The sequence below is a fragment of the Astatotilapia calliptera genome, chromosome 9 (assembly GCF_964374335.1).
Source record: "Astatotilapia calliptera chromosome 9, fAstCal68.1, whole genome shotgun sequence".
Taxonomy (NCBI): domain Eukaryota; kingdom Metazoa; phylum Chordata; class Actinopteri; order Cichliformes; family Cichlidae; genus Astatotilapia; species Astatotilapia calliptera.
This window is the reverse complement of record NC_137430.1, coordinates 22,997,289-23,014,448: the sequence shown is the minus strand read 5'-3', so window position 1 is coordinate 23,014,448 and position 17,160 is coordinate 22,997,289. Positions and strand designations below refer to the sequence as shown.

At 43.6% G+C, this 17,160-nt stretch overlaps 1 protein-coding gene across 1 annotated transcript in view; it reads left to right on the top strand.

Moving 5' to 3' along the window:
* Nucleotides 1–17,160, top strand: part of fam49bb (family with sequence similarity 49 member Bb) — a 40,771-nt gene that overhangs the window by 10,656 nt on the left and 12,955 nt on the right. Inside the window, exons 2-5 of the mRNA XM_026179892.2 lie at nt 4,066–4,154; nt 13,935–14,017; nt 16,036–16,157; nt 16,872–16,977. Coding sequence (XP_026035677.1) covers nt 13,945–14,017; nt 16,036–16,157; nt 16,872–16,977 — 301 coding nt within the window. The 5' untranslated portion in view covers nt 4,066–4,154; nt 13,935–13,944. The remainder of the gene's footprint in view (nt 1–4,065; nt 4,155–13,934; nt 14,018–16,035; nt 16,158–16,871; nt 16,978–17,160) is intronic.

The following is a 17,160-nucleotide window of genomic DNA, read 5'->3' as shown; positions in this document are numbered from 1 at the left end:
CAAAACTGTAATATTTTATACACTGTGCAGAACAGACCAATCCAGCTCTGGTATGCAGCGACCCTGCCCCCCTTTTTTGTTTTTTCATAATCAAAACAAGGAAATAAATGAAGGAGCAGGAAGTGAGCACATGGTTAGGAGAAAGCTCGTTGCCATGCCACTCCAGCATGTAGTTCGCTGGAGTTTTTGTTTATGTTTGTAACTGGAGTGTAATGAAAATTGCATTTAGCCGCTCCTTCTGTCTTGGTTTTATTTAGATTGACCATGTTCGGATGAAGTACCTGTTGGGAAAAGCGTAGCTGCCTCTGAGGTGACTAAAACCCCAAACTGTGAAACGCCCACATCGGTTAACTGTTTTGTCTCTGATTGCTTTGATTTTTTTTTTTTTTTTTTTTTTTTTTAAACGCTGCTTGGAGGAGTGAGCAAAGTTGAATCACCGCTCGCACACATGCTCACACACAGCCTGAGTGCGCTGAATGAGCTCATCGTGTGGGTCTTTTCCTGCAGCAGCACTCAAGTGAATGACTGTGTACTTCTGCACTCACAGGTTGAGCCATGCACCTCAAAAGCATGGTGGTGGTTAGAAGAACTGATCTTAGTCATTTGCCCCAGGATAATCTGATTTAATTTACAGGCGAGAGAGAGAGAGAGCGAGCTTGGGCAGCCTCGTATTTATTGTATTAGCTGTAACAAAGCACTATGAAGTAGCATCTAACCTATGTGCTTGACTTTTTAGCCAAGCTAGCAGCTCGCCTGCACTCCAGTGCTTTCTTCACATGTAAATGTCTCATCAGTTGAATGGATTCTGATGAAGTTTTGTACAGTCACAACTCTGGCTCTAACACAACCACAGTGATATGTTGGATGATGCCTGGTTCTACTGGAGGTTTCTTCCTATTAAAAGGGAGTTTTTCCTTCTCATTGTCACCAAGCGCTTGCTCAAAGAGCATCATGTGATTGCTGGGATTTTCTCTGTATTATTGTACAATGTCTACCTTAAAATGGAAATGAATTTCCATCCACTAGCACGATCAGACAATACAATCTGTGTTGGGTTAAGCCCCTCTGCACTTTGTGTTTAGTACATGGACTTAACAACTACGTGACCCACTGATTTATCATCAACATGTGGCAACTCCAGTATCAAGGTTGTGAAGTGATTAAAAAAAAAAAAAAAATCACTTCACTAGAATTGTTATGAAGAGAGTGGCGATTATAACATGAGTCTATGGCAGGGGAGGGAAACTCCAGGCCTCGAGGGCATCCTTGAGCCAACACAGCTGATTTAAATGGCTAAATGACCTCCTCAAAATGTCCTGAAGTTCTCCAGAGGCCTGCTAATGAACTAATCATTATGGGGTGCAACAATACTGGTATCGAACAATAAAATTTTTTTTAATTTATTTTATCAACTTTTCTTCTGACGATGCTGTCTGTGTTGAGAGCTAAGTGGATCTGCGTTCGACTACTCCGCCTAGGCTGCACTGTCGAGCGCAGATCCACTGAGCGCAGCGCAGTTGCAACATGGCAACTGCCTCAACAACCTCCCCCACCCTCATTCAGATCTGGCCTTTGGAACTATTTTGGTTTTCATGTGAAGTATGACCCTGATGGTAAACGCGTCATGGACAAATTTAAAACAGTATGTCTGATGTGCCACGCAATGCTCAATTACATGGGTGGCAACTAGTGCGTTAGCGCAGTTAGCTCGTTAACGTGCTGACGCCGTCCAGCCCCACGCACAGGGCGATCCGTGGTAACTCGTTAACGGAGATTTGCTGCGTTATGGCCACGTTAATGTCATTTTAACGAGATTAACGCTGACAGCACTAGTGGGAATATGACTGCACATTTACACTGACATCATCATTGGAACGAGCCATTTCTCTGTAATAAACTCTTTTCCAAAGATGAGTGATTTCTCGATCAAATTTGTTTTTTTTATTACTTTATTTCAGCAACATTCAATTTAAAAACTGTACTTTTGAGTTAAAATATATATTTATAATTTCAATAAATTAAAATGGCATGAACATTTTTTTTGTATCGAAAAAATATTGAACCCTGACACCAAAGTATGAACCAACCCTGAATTTTGTGTATTGTTGCACCCCTACTAATCATGTGATTCAGGTGTGTTGACCCAGGGTGAGATCTAAAACCTGCAGGACACCAGCCTTCAAGGCCTGGAGTTGCCCACCCCTGGTCTATGGGGATCACTAAACTCACTTATGGGGCCGGCCACATGTGGCTGTTAGAGGAACTGCAGTTTCAGGCACTACAGATTTGTCTTCATTTTCCAGCCCTGGAGGACGTGGCTTGATTTAGTATTAAGTCAGAACAGTTGGCATACACAGACTTTAAAGGAAGCAGTTTATGCACAGTAGACTTCTGAGTAGTTGGATTTTCTTATTCCTCAAGTATTGTTTTAATATTTTTAATTACATTTTGCATGAAAGTCTATCTACAATGGCAAGACTAATGGAACTTTAATTTTAATAGTCTGTGGGACTTGTGCAGAATCACAAGTCTAACAGTATATCAAGTATGAATGGTATGCTTTCTGAAAACTCAATAAAAACACTTTGATTATTATTAACAGTATATCAAAATGCTGTCTTTTTTTTACTGCCACGCCTCTCTGCTGTAATGTAAATATCCTGCCATGCTGTGTCTTCAGCAGCTGACTTGCACTGTTTGATATTACAGAACCAAACCTTAACTGTAGCACCACAGCTGACATACTGCTCTGCATGATGTAGGCTTAAATGTAACCTCAAGCGATATTCAAGCGATGATTTGGCTGTATGTTGTGACCCCAGCTGTGTTTGAGATGCATAGCGGACTCCCATGATGCCCTGCTACAAATGTTTCCTATGGCATGTCAGCTCTGTTGGATTAAGAGCAAGTCACATTACATTAACGGGGAGAAAAGTAAAATAGGAGAGGCTGTTACACCCCCTTTTTTCAGGTTCACAAGAATGTATCTTCCTTGTTTAGTCTTATTTTCTTCTTCTCTGGTTTCTCGTGTGTAGCTTAGCCCTTTGACAGTGTCTTATTTCATCACGTTTGCCCTCTGCTCAACAAGTCTCTCTCAGGCTTCACTGTTCTTGTGGTTCTGGGGTTTGAAGTCTGATCACATTCATGCATGACCAGCACTGATGCCACCGCTGTGCATTTGTATGCAGGCTGGCGAGAAGAGAGCTGCCTCGGTCCTAATGGTCTCACAGTCTACTGAGCGTGCACTCTCAATCAGGGCTGCATGACTTGTGAAACGAGCTTGTGGCTTGCAGAGACTGTTGAATCTTGAAACTGAGAGTCGTGAGGTTATTCTCTTCTTATTTAGACCTAAGAACCAACCAGATGCACAAAACGTGTGCTAAACGTTTCAGTCGCTTCGATTTCTTATTAATGTGGCGGGTTTAGGTGTTTCCACATCTCAATAAAAGGACTCAAACATGAGTGGGGTGAGTGAGTTGTGCTGTAGTCCTCTTACAGGAGGAAGCGTGGAGTCTTGTAGAAAACCTGAAGTGAATCAGAGGAAGTGTTACACAATAGGAAGTGGTGTGCTTTTTTTCATGCGATTCTGTTTGTTCCATGCTTCTTTTTTTCTCCTTTCTAAAAATTCACTTACTCTGGCCCATATTTCTCAAGGTAGTCGCATTAGGATAGAACAGGCCAGTTATTGCCTATTGTTTGTGTTTGCATTTTCTCTCATAGTGCTGTGTTTCCTTTTTTGTGTGCTACAGCTCATTTTAAAAGGGAACCCAAAGACAGGCAGTCATTTCTAAAGGGTGTAACCAGTATGTGTGAAGTGTGCAACAGTAGTGTTGTCCAATTTTGGTAAAGTCAAAATGCACAAAATAGTTGCTTAGCTGTGGAGTTTTTTTTGTTGTTTTTGTTTTGTTTTTTTTGGTGCATTTCAAATAATTTAGTTGAACTTTGTCTGCAGGAGGAGCAGTGATGCCACGTCTTGTTATCTCTAGTTGCGGATGTTTTTTAGGATTTTTTTCAAGCTCTAGATTGTAAAGTTTTATGTTTTGTTGCTGTTGATCTTTGTTTCAGAGGCTGACCTCTGCTGGAGGACTGTGACCCCGGGGCCACCTGCCAGGCCGGGCCTCCCTGCTCCTGCCAGACACACAGCTCCACTGCTGGTAAGTCCTAAAAGATGCTTTTCTGTTGATGTGCTAATCAAATAGGGAAAAAACTGGAACGGTTCATAATAATTTAAACTTTCAATGACAAATCTTTGTGCCGTGTTGTGGCAACATGTAAACACAAAGCAGGAAATTCACTCTGCAAAGCAAATGCATGTCCGGACAGTGCTCACTAAGTCAGACTGCTCAATGATTATATTAGCTTTGAACCTCATACTGCACGCTAGTCTGTGGTTATTTCCATTGAAACAGTATAAAATTCCCACTCAAAGTCCGCAAGTTGCACACGTGCATCATTTTCATCAATGCAAAAATTGAAGCTATTTTTATCCTCAGCATCTTTCTTTTCCCACCCCTGATTACCATCTGCTTATCTGCTGTTATTTTGTTTGCATGTCTATTTATACCTGCACATATTCACAACTGATATGTTTCCTTATTTGCATTCACTGCAGGTGCTTAAAGGCTTTTGAGATCATCATAAATACTGCCGTCATTCATTTGTGTAACTATATTTTTCCAGTTGTTTAGGTCATTGGCACATACTGAAGCGCGTTGAATTGAATGGAAGCATTTCCCTAAATAGAGGCTGAGTCAGTTCATTTTGCTTTCTTTCCACTGCTAGTGTTTTTTTTTTTTTTCCCATGCTAATGTGGGATCAGTATAGGTGGGAGAAAATTCAGTTAGCTGCTGTTTCTATTACAAAGTTTGGCTTCAATCACAAACAGAAGTGGCATACTTTGCATTCTCAGGCCAGATCTCAGGGAAAATTGGTTATAAAGCACATTTTTAAGGGAAACTTGAGGCCAGGTCACTAGGTGCTTGAGTTTCTGTGTCTTTTCACCTCAGACTATCCCAATTTAACAAATCTCTGAGCATAAAAGTGCATTCACTCGTAAAAATAATTAGAAAATCTTCACCATTTATCTTCTTGTCGTTGGTGGAAGAGCTACTGCTGTAATGGCCCGCGTTCATAAAATTTCAGCCTACTTTTCTGACAACCATCACCTCATCTCATTGACGTTTAAGCATTAGTAGCTCTCTGTGCACAAATACAGACATGTCATTATGTAAGACCGCCTGTGGTGCACCTATGCCTGTTATAGTCCTAATGTGCAGTGCTGTGGGTGTATGTGTAATGCTGGCACAGGAAATGAAATGCATTGTGGGCCATAAAAAGGAGTTGAGTAATGTAGGTGCTCCCGGCTTCCTGTCCCCCCCATCAAGGCCAGAGTGTTTATATAACCACAGGGCACGGGGTCACGGCTCTCGTGATGAGCTGGCAGCTCTGGTGGTGGACGGTGTTTAGTAGTTGGTCAATTGTGGACTCAAACTCACTCCTGGTGATTTTAGACTAATATTTTAGTGCTGTGTCGTTCATCTCTCCCTGCTTGTATGCGTGCCCATCCCTGTTGTATTTTCCTCTGTGTCTCCTTGGAGATTGTTACCATGCCACACAGCTATCATTTGATTGGCTCAGCTGTGGAGCTGGAATGCTAGGCTGCTTTGACAGCTAAGCCTCAGGTGGTTCATATATAGGATTGCTAAGTCAGTGTGTGTCCCCATGTGAGGCTTGTAGTGTGTATGCGTGTGTATAGGCTAATGCTTCTGCAGTGCCTTATTGAGACTCAAATCTATTCACTTAAATCGGCCTGAACGGTTGCTGTTTTGGTTGCTGTGCAGTATACGACCCTGCAGCGGTGCAGGGGAACAAACATGTGATGGACTATACGTGAAGAAAGGGAATGAGTTAATGCAGCAGCCTGAGGTCTGTGTGGAAGGGCGGATTAACCCTGCTTAAACCAGGGGGAAGGTGGCAGCCATAGATGAAGCTGTTCTTGGCTCTTATAATTGGATCAATACTGCCCCCAGCTGGTGAAGCCTTGAAGTGTTATTGTTATGGACATGAATGCAAAATATGTGTAATTGTCTTCTATATATAGCTCTAAACTTGCACTAAATTACAGATAGAAGCTGTTTTTAGACCAGTTTAAGTGATTCAGCTGGTAAGCTGTTATTATTATTATTTATTTATTTATTTATTTATTTATTTATTACATACTAAATGAATATCAGTTTCTCCACTCCTGACTCAGCATATGGAAGCTGTTCTGGCCTCCTGCTCTCAGCCAACCCCACCCTCTGACTAGGTCATTTGAGATGATGCGTCTGAAAGGGTGTAATATGTAGAGTGGCTCGTTATGTCAGTTAAAAGCCCCCAGCTTCTCCTAGGTTATCTATTATTTATGCCGCTGGAGGCTTGACGCCGTGTAACTTCCTGCCCAGGTTTTCCGTCAGGAAGCTCGCAGACTGCGGCCATATGCGCCAGAAAAACCGAACATGTGGAAAGCTAGTTTTAAACTTGGAACTGACATATATTATTTCTATTTCTTGTCAATGGAAATAGTGTCATTTTTCCTCAAGAGATATGGGAGCGTTTAGCCTTAAATAGTTGTTAACACCGGATGGCGCTGTTGGATCTGGCATCAGACCTTCTCTCCAACTTAGTAAAATGAAATTTGCAAGCCTTGCAGAAGTATTCTGCAGGGTTTCCATCAAGAGACAGTTTACAGTAAAATCAGTTTATTGTAAATATTCCCACTTCCTGTTTGCATTTGTAAAAGTAAACAAAAAGATGCATAAATGTGCCGGTACAAGCTTTGGGAGTGGCTCTCATCCTTCCTGCCTTCTCTGCACAGCTGCTTTCCTCCTCCAGATGGCACTCGCCTCCTACTCAATATAAATGTCAGTTCTCTACAATCTGACACTCATCATCACTCCCAAACCTCCTCTGTGCCCCACCCAAAATCCTGTTGGGGTAATATTCTGCAGGAGGAAAAAACATGCAAGGATTATGTTTGATTCTAAAATTGAAATTAGGCTTAAATTGGAAATTCATCTCTTCCCGAATGCTTTTGTAAGTAAGATTAAAAGATGCTGCTGATGTTGGTGAGTCAGTCAAAGGTCAGGCAAGTAATGATGGTTTAGGGTGGGGTGGGGGCGTTGTTTCTGCAGAGGAACGAGGGAGAATGTATGTGAATGGATTTAGGAGGCAGATGCCCCGAGGGAGGTGGCACTTAGAACAGGACAGCGAGTCAATGCTAACCCCACTCCCTGTTAATGATCTCCTCACACATACCAGGAAGAAGTCAGAGGACTCTCAAGGGCAGAGTGGGAGGGTGTGAAGGGCCTGGCTCTGAGGTGGATGGAGCAGAAAATGAAAAAGTAAATTTATATGAAAGATGATGCAAATGTCACTGAGCCTCCTGATTTGAATATTTTTAAAATAAGGAGGATTGATCTGAAATTAACATCATCCAGCCTGTGAGCCCTGTTCTCTCTCTCTCTTCCCTGTCTGTTGGTGTGACTGAAGAGCGGCACTAAGAGCCTCTCCACAGAGCTCAATGAAGCCCGCGTTTTAGCTGACTCTGGTGCATCTGCCTGTTGCCATGGTTTCCATCTTTCATCAGGTGCCGTCCAGGAAGCAGCGCTTAGCAGAGGATGAGGCGCTCCCGCTTTCATCCTTCCTCTCTGATCTGCTTCTCTGGACAGAACGGCAGTTTTCATAACTGAGTTCGTTACAGCTGTTGGCGACAGGGGATGTTTTTAGCTGGAGAAAGACGAGACGGCCGATACCGGATGTCACCTCAAGTGACGCCGTCTGTCTTCCTGTAGGTTTGTTTTGATTTGCCCCGAATCTGGGTGAGTGGGGTATTAGCCGATGTTTACGCGGGTGCAACAATACAGAGGCGTGGCTACGAGTTCAGAGAGTTCACCCACATAAACAAACAAATCGTAGCCTGCCCCCGCTGCTCCTCCCTTTTTCTCGTCACCTTGCACCCCCCCAAGCAATTTTTAGTCAGCTGGGTGAGATCGGTAGGAGATAGTTGGGGTGGGTGGGGGGTGAGGAGGAGATGAGGGGGGGGGGGGGGGTTAGGGGGAAATGGGGACGCATGCCAGTCCCATTTGGGAAGTGCTCCCCCATTTTCTGCCTGTCGAGTCAGGCCAGTGTCAGCGAGCTCCGGCGGGTCCAGGTCTGGCCGAGTGGGCTAATGCGATGTGGCGTGTCACCCGGGGAATCTAGGTCAAGTTTAAAGCTGCCTAGTTCTGCCCGCCTCTGCTGCAGTGTGACGCTTCAAATCCCTCCCCTTCCACGCACGCAATAATATTCAGCACGCGTCCATACCTGCACTTTTATTTTGCATTTGTTTTATATTTTAATCATTTCACCCTGATCAAAATGAGCTCTGCATTTCCTGTTACAGGCTGTGTTTATTGCAAACATAAACACACTCATCTCTCACACACATGCCTTGCCCCATCCCACCCCCACTCCTACCCCTATCCACACACACAAACACAGACAGACACCCCAGGCAAGCTCTCAGCCCGTCCACGGCAGAGCCCACGTGACGCTCCGCACGGAGGCTGGGGAAGGGAGGGCGTTGTTTTTCCCTCCATAGTAAAGCAGCGGGACACGTGGATTCTCATGCTGCAGCCGAGTAGTGGAATGTCAGCACTATCCCTCCCTCGCATCAGCCAGCTTTCCAGTTGCCCCGAGCCGTTTCTGCAAGGATGGCCGCGGCAGTGCTCGGTTTCAGCCCTGTCCCGCTTTTTATTAAATGGAGAGGCACAGAGCTGGGAGATGTTTTTAAAAAAAGGCAGTGCCATTCTGAGGTCAGGCTGCTGCATGGGCGTGGCACTGTTTTGGTCTCTTCACCGAATGGGCTTGAACCTCCCTCCACCGTCTGTAATCTGCACATATTTGTTTTGGATTGTAGCTTCAGTCGGATGACATTTTCCTGGAATAATGGCAGGGTGTCAGTGTGAAAGTCCGCCTTTATCGTGTTTTTATTGCAACGATCTGCACGTGTTCAGCAGTAAAACTAGATTTTCATCTTTAATAAAAATTAGAGAATTTGCTGAGCTACACAGAAAAATGAAATCACATCCAATCCAGTCACTAACAGATGGGTTCAGACACTTCTCCATCATCTGTAGTTGATTTTACTATCCTGCTAATCCGCTGTTTTTGGCGCATTACCTCATCTGTATTAATATATTCGTGCGCTTTCAAGTCTTACTACTACTGTACTCGCTCTTCACCGGGAGCTCGAACCTGATTGGCTGCTGCATTCTTTTCAATGGCACCAAATTTTTTTCGACTCCATGGATACAGCGAGCTGTTGGTTAGGCCGGCTCAGCCAATGGGAGAGCTGCGCGGGCTCCAGCTTGTCAGATTCTGCCCCCTGGCCTTGGAGGCAGCCCTCCCCTCCCTTCCCACCCTCATTGAGAGCACGCGATGTCTCAGCGGGGGGGTTCAAAACAACACCAAGATTGTCGTCGGCTTCTCTGTGGTGCCCAGGACATGCCAGGACTGCTGGGTACTGCTCAAACTCTCTTTAATATAGTGTCTGCACTTTCTTCACTACGCTATCACTAAGCAACCAGTTACACTTAGTTACACAAATTGTTGGAAATACATCTTTAAAGAAAAAGTCCAAATAAACAGCAAAGTCAGTTATCTGTAAGTGGTTCTTTTGATGAATTTTGGTGGAAGAAATTTGCATAATGGACAGATTTAATTTGCTCTTTTTTTCTTTTCTCTGGACTTTAAGATTCTCTAGTGGACTTTGAAACGCAGCCACGCAAATCCCCGTCCTTTAAATGACCTCATTTTAAACGGCACAGGGGAGCAGCGCCGGGCCTGCAAGGCTGCCAGTGCCCTCGTTGAAGCGCTGCAAGCCCAGGCTGCTCTGCCCAGTCAGCGAGCAGCTGAAAGGTGGCAGTAGAAGATAATGATGATGGAGATGGTGTTGGGGTAGTGCCCACATCATCCAGCAGGGTGAAGTCGGTGACAGCTCTCATCGCTTTCCGAGGCTGCATCAGGTGCCGCTTTCCGACAGCCAGTGAGGTGCTGGCGTTGGCACGGTCAGACATTCAGGTCACATTAGAAGAGGGTAGTTTGATGAGACCGGACAAGGCAGGTGGGGCTTTGCAGGTGGTCTGTGGATTTGGCTGGTGACACAGTTTGTAGAGGCGCTTTTGAAGTAAATAAAAGTTAAAAAAATATCACTGTTCATCCACTGATTTCATGCTGATGCACAGGAAATCAGAGAGAAGCTCATTTTAAATGCACACCAAATATTTATTAGAATATATTCAAGTTAAATTTAGGATTCCTACTACCAAATATTTATTTTTTGATATAATCTATTACTTGTAACAAAACAACTAAATAAAAACAAAACAGGGCAAATGACGACTTGGACAAATTCAGCTTCAACTCGTCATTCAGTCATTTAAAAACTGTCTGCTCATCGCACTTCGAAAACAAAAAAAAAAAAAAAAAAGGGACATGACCCAGTGCTCGGTTTTCAACATTCAAGAATCCTCCCTACACGATGCATCTCATGCATTTTAAAAGCGCCCCGTCTCAACCTCTGCTCCTGACTGCTGAGTGCGTACTTTGCTCTGTCGCAGCACCTCCCTGTCTTCCAGAATCACCTGCGCTGGCGTGATTTGCCCCCGTCTCTGCAGACCCTCGCTCGAACGTTTTGGCTCTTCACCTGCCACTCATCTCGGGTGACATCTGCCTGCCAAAATTGAATTGCGTCACTGTTCTGCCCCGACCCCTCTCTCGCAAAGCCCGTCCATCTCCACCCCGTCACCGAGGGCTAAGGCTGCCACCGTTTCTCTCTCTACAAACTGTAGCAGATCTCTGACTTATCAAATGTCTGTCAGCCTCTGTAGCTCTGCGCTTTCGAGGAGTCGGAGGATTGACAGCAGAGAGCGGCGCAAGGGTGTCGCTTTTCATTGCACAACTCGCAGCTGACTTGTGAGAATGTGTGTGTGTGTACATATACAGTATATATACTGTATGTGTGGGTCTTCGTCGCCTCCTCATACCTGCAAAGCACTTGAAGATCATCATAGCCACAAAAACTGGGTCGTTTTCACAGGCCCTACATAAATAACCATAAATCATACTGGGTGGTAACAAATTCCAGTTAACAGTGAGTGAGGGCACACTGGTAAATTTGTGTGACTTTGATTGGCCTACCTGCAGTAAAGTTAGGAGTTTGTTTCCAGAAACACACTTGACAGAAATCTTTTCATTGTCCTGCTCTCCTTTTTTTTTTTTTTTTTTGCCCATTATAGGCAAACAAAACTTAAACATATAATTGTATTGCAGTGCTCCGGTTTTCCTACGGGTGTGGCAAAAACATCTTCCTCCAAGGATCAGAAACCCTGGTGCTGTAGTTGTATAAAAGTATGACTCACTTCTGGTAGCAAGTCTCTAAACAAATCTTAGCTCCTGTCTTCAAATGCGTCTGGTCACCTATTTTGGGCATATTCATTTTTTGAGCAGAATTAACATTTTCCTTTGAAACTTTAAGTTAATAGAATAACCAGTAAAATCTGGTTAGCTAGCTTAAAAAGTTTGTCTCTAAATGAGATTTATCTCCTGGAAGTTAACCACCATCCTTGCTGGTGCAGAAATCTCCAGCTGATCTCAATTCTGGATAATTGGACTGCGGTGTCTTTATGTCCCTGCAAATACAGATTCTGTGCTCAGGCTTTGCTTTGGTTTTGGTGCTGCTCTATCTGTACTCCATTTAACATCTGTTTACCCAGTTAATCTTAATAGTTTAAGGCACTTAAAACAAAAAGCTCAACACTGACCACGCTGACCATTGATCAGTTTTAATGATATCAATGATGTTATTATTTCTGCTTACAGGCCAAATTCTTTGACTCTCACTGATCAGCTTTCTGTACAGCAAGAAATTGGCACACCTAGGTTTTAACTCATTCACTGCCATTGACGTCTATAGCCGTCAATTGCAGTGAATGAGTCAATGGGTTTAACTCATTCACTGCCAATGGCTGGCAGTGAATGAGTTAAGCAGGAACTCGTTTGTTTTATTATCAGAGTACATTTAAAAAAAAAAAAAAAGAAGCTTGCACGTGGCTCAGGTGTGCAGAAGCTCCACTGAAATGAATTTGAGCTCATTGTTGTGTAATGTGACTGTCAGAAACACTGCTAAGCAGCATTGATCACAGGAAGAGACAAACTTGGAGGGATGCTGTTTGGATTTGGTTCCCGTTCTTAGCTGGACCACGATTGTGATCCTGTCTGGTTCACTTTCTGTTCTGTAGAGGTTTTTGAAGCTTTTTGCTTTAGTAGACAGTTTAGTAGAGAGTGGGTCAGGAAAGCAGAGAGAGCAACTGAGGTGAAAATGCACGAGCTTCTGGTTGGTCTGCTGCATTTCAGCCTTGGGGCGTATGGTCGCCTGCTCACCTTGTGAGCTAAACTGGTGCCTGTCCTGTACAGTTTATTAGTCTTAGAAACCATGAAGAAGATGTACAAATGACCTGTTGTGCTTTGTTTGATGGAAGGATGGATTATATGGATCATATTAAACAGCTGCTGTTCAAACCTTAATGGGGAGCAGCGAATCAGAAGAAACTTAAAGGGAGGAAAGCTAAACCAGCTCGTTTCAGACTGACCCAAGGATTATTTTGAACCACGAATCATGCAAAGCTACTCCAGTGGAGTCCAAACGTGAAGCTAGAAATGAGCTTAAGAGGTCCACTTTGATACCCTATGCCAGGGGTGTCCTGCAGGTTTTAGATCTCACCCTGGGTCAACATACCTGAATCAAATAAGTAGTTCATTACCAGGCCTCTGGAGAACTTCAAGACATGTTGAGGAGGTAATTTAGCCATTTAAATCAGCTGTGTCGGATCAAGGACACATCTAACCTGACCTGCAGTACACTGGCCCTTGAGGCCTGGAGCTGGACACCCCTGCCTTATGCTCTAAAAAGGTGCAATGGTCACTGGTTAATAAATATTAAAAAAATATATGCTTTAGGTTTCTGTATCATGCTGCTGTCTTAGGCTGGGATTATAGCTACACTCTCTACAGACACCACAGACAAGTACTCGATCCTATTGTAGTTTTCTCGAGGCTGTGGTTGGTGCCTTGTAGCATAGCATCTTGTGGACAAATCCAGGTGGTCCAAACCTGGTAGACACGGAGCCTCGCAGTCATCGTCTGATGAGGAAATTCACTCAACTTGCAAATTTATGGATTGCAAAACTGTAACTCTGGCCTTATATTTACTGCTGTAGCACAGTGCAAGTGTTTTGTTTACTGTACCACATTCATCGTACATGTTTGCATTGCCAAGGCATGTTTAATATTAATGTGATGTTTGGGCAGCTGCATTATCTGATTGTGCAGAGACTATTAAGTGAATTTCTTAGTACTGCTCTAAGTCTGATTCACTTACAGTAAACAGAGAAGGCCTTTATGAATGTTTGATTGGATGCACTGTGCAGCAAACAGTTACATACTTCATGCATAACATAAATTATGAGCGATATCCCTGCGGACGATGGTAAAATGGATTAGTTTGCATGCGGCTGCCCGTAAAGGTTTGCCAATGCTGGGAAGAAGTTTAGCAAAGCAGAAGTCAAACTGTTTTTTATTTTTGGGGCCTTTTTTTGGTTTGACATCTGGTTGGTGAGAGCCTGGGTGCAGGAAACACACACTGGGGAGTGTCCGAGGGGAGTGCTGGTGTATGTGAACGGTGGGCACATCTGGGGTATCACTGAGTTCATACAGGCACCAGAGCAGTGAAGCAGAGCGGGAGTGAGGTGCATGGATACAACAATGCATCACCACCTGCTCACTTCACTGCTGCACTCTTCTTCTTCTTCTCTTTTTATTGATTTCTCTCTTCTTCTTTTTTTCTCTCTCAACAGGTATCATAACATGGGGAACCTACTGAAAGTTTTGACATGCACAGATCTGGAACAGGAGCCCAATTTTTTCCTCGATTTTGAAAGTGAGTTTTCTTTTTAAGTAAATTCTTCACATCTCTCCCAATATGGATCACATGGATATTTTACCATAACATTACCAGCTCCAAAACTTAAATCTTTTCACCACCACTTATCTTTTACACTGTTCCTCCCAGCGGCAAAAGGAATCAAATCTACCACTAGGGCTGCTGCTCTTTTCCATCAACCTGCCTTTTCCATGCTGGAATGTGTGCAGAATATCAATCAGGGCAGAGGTGCAGCAGTGCCCCCTCCCCAAATATAAAGCACTGAAGTCGGGCTGTGGTGTAGCCTAAGGGCCCTCAGCGTGGCTTGAACCTGTGCAGTGCTATTCTCACACTTGGCAAACCCAGAGAGTCAGTCATACCTTCAGAGGAAACGGCTTCTCATAGAGCTCAGAGTGTTTGGAGGTGGTTTTTATACTGAAAGAATACCACCGTTTTATATACAACTAATGCTTTACAATACTGAGCAATGCTGTATGAAGTTTTTCTTTAATAATGCTGTTAGAGGCTGAAATTTTATTTCTGAAGAGCAAATAGAAATAACTACTTTAAAATAAAATGAATAAAAACTATTTTTTAACTAGTTTCATGTTTAAAAATAAAATAGCTGCATATTAACACAAATGTCTAATGAGCCAATCACATGACAGCAGCTCAGGGCTCTTGGACAAGTAGTCAAGACAACCTAAAGTTCAAACCGAGGATCAGAACAGCATCTCTGAACGCACCCTGAAGCAGCAAGCTACAACATCTGGGTTTAAAATGAAGTTAGAGATCATACAGGCTGGAAAAATGTTTCCTGGACTGATAAGTTTTTAAAAAAAAATTGTCATTAGATGTTGATGGTAGGGTCAGAATTTGACATGAACAACATGAAATCATGGATCCAGCCTGCCTTGTATCAACAGTTCAGTCTGGGCCGGTGGTGTAATGGTGAGGGGATATGTTGTCGGCACACTTTGGACCCCTTAGTACCATCATTTAAACACGACAGCCTCCCTGAGTGTTGTTGCTGACCATGTCCATTATGACCCCATTGTCTCTCATTATCTTTTGTGCAATGTCTGCTTCTATCAGGAAAACGAACCATCTCCCAAAGATCAAATCATCTCAAACTGGTTTCTTGAACATGACAGAGTTATGTCCTCAAATGTGCAGCTTACAAATCTGCCGGAACCATTGACGTGATGTTGTCACATCAATATGGAGCAAATGCTCGGAGGAATGTTTCCAGCATCTTGTTGAATCGGTGCTGTGAAGAATTAAAGCAGGTTTGAAGATAAAACGGGTGTAGCTCCTTCTCTAAATGATAAAAGAACATGGCACTGGCCTGTAAGTCTGCCTACTTCTGACACCTTTAACTCAGTCGGACTGCACCCACCTACGAACTCTACCATGACTTTGATGTCAGCTACACACCTGTGAAGTCTTGTGGCTGGATCTTGTGTGGTTGCAGCACTTTTGTGTTGGTGGGGAAAAAATAAAACAAAACTGTCTGCCGGCAGACAAACACCTGCCAGCACCTGCTTAAAACTGCTTTTTGTGGTAGTTCCCACTGCAGGCTGTGTCTCCAGGACTGCATTTTCCCACACTAATACAGACACACACTCCATGCCATGCTGTTACATTTGGTAATAATGTTAGCCAAAATAAAAACCCTGAAACTGTATGGCTGGAGCTTTTACAAATTTTGAGATGACTCATTCTGTTCGTCTTCTCTTATCTTCCTCTGTTTCCCTGCTCTCGGCCGGGAAAAGTGGGTGGTGTTAAAACTTAATGGGAAGCAGTGGGAAGAGACGATTATTTGACTGAACTTTCATTTGCATAATTGAAAGTTGCTCATTAAACTTTCTGTGATATTGAGGGTGTGGTAGATGTCCTAGAGCTGTATTTTACTTTATGTTGAGTCAGTGTGAATATGGATGAGATCCCAATCAGATTTGCCCAGCTGACTTTGTTGTTGGTCCTTTTTTTTTTTTTTTTTTTTTTTTTTTTTTTTTGGTGCGTGTCCTCTGCAGATGCCCAGCCCACAGAAGCAGAGCGAGAGATTTGGGAAGAGGTGGATGTGGTGCTGAAGGACGCGAAGGCGATCCTGGACGAGTTGCAGGCCTACAAGGGAGCGGGGCCGGACATCCGAGAGGTACGTTCATCCACCCCTTCATCGCAGGACACACTCATGCAGAATTACAAGGAGACGTGCATTTATGAGGTGGTGGAGGTGTCGCTTGTCCTTTATCAGGTGTTGCTTTAGGAATTTGTATCATTTTTTCTAACACAAATGAGCAGAATAAAGCAGATGATCAATTTTGGATTCAAAGATCAAAGGAATGACCTTCATGGGCCATTAAATCAGTTCTGTCTTTTAGCCTCAGTCTGTTTTTAAAGACTCGACCTACAAATGAACCGTTAAAATTTATTTAATTTCAGCTTCTCGTATCTCATTTTGGTGTTCAGCATCTGTAACTGCTGATTTCATCCAAGCCAGAGCCCTGATCAGTTTAATTGTCTCCTTACTGATGAAGACTTTACCTCTGGCCTGCTGTACCACACCAAAGTGGTCTGTCAAGGACCTGTTTTGTTTCTATGTAATGACAGAAAATGGAAAATATGAAAAACACAGACTCGTTGAGATTGCTCTTATTTTTCTTAAGAGGCATCAAGTAATTTGTAAATATGTGACTCATTTTCTTTTAACATTTCGTTACGGTAAAAGAAAGAGGGTCCCCCCCCCCCCTTCTTTTCTTTTTTACATTATAATCCAGTGGTTTTTCTGCTCCAGCCCAGAGATAAAACTGGGCTGTATGTGCCCCATGAGCATAAATGAGTTTGACACCCGTGATGTATTTCTTTCCAGGCGATCCAGAATCCAAACGATGAGGCGTTGCAGGAGAAGGCGTGGGCGGCCGTGGTCCCCTTGGTGGGAAAGCTGAAGAAGTTCTACGAGTTCTCGCAGAGATTAGGTATGCGTCTGTCTGCGCCGTCTCTACAGTAACCGTGTTATGTAGGCCAGGAAAAATTACATCACTGCTTCTGAGATCTTCATCACTGAGCCTCAGACACGCACCGTTTCAAGTGGAGCGAACTCAGGTGTCCTCTGAGATTTCTTTCAGCGCTAAAACGATCTTGTGTGCGACACCGTGCTT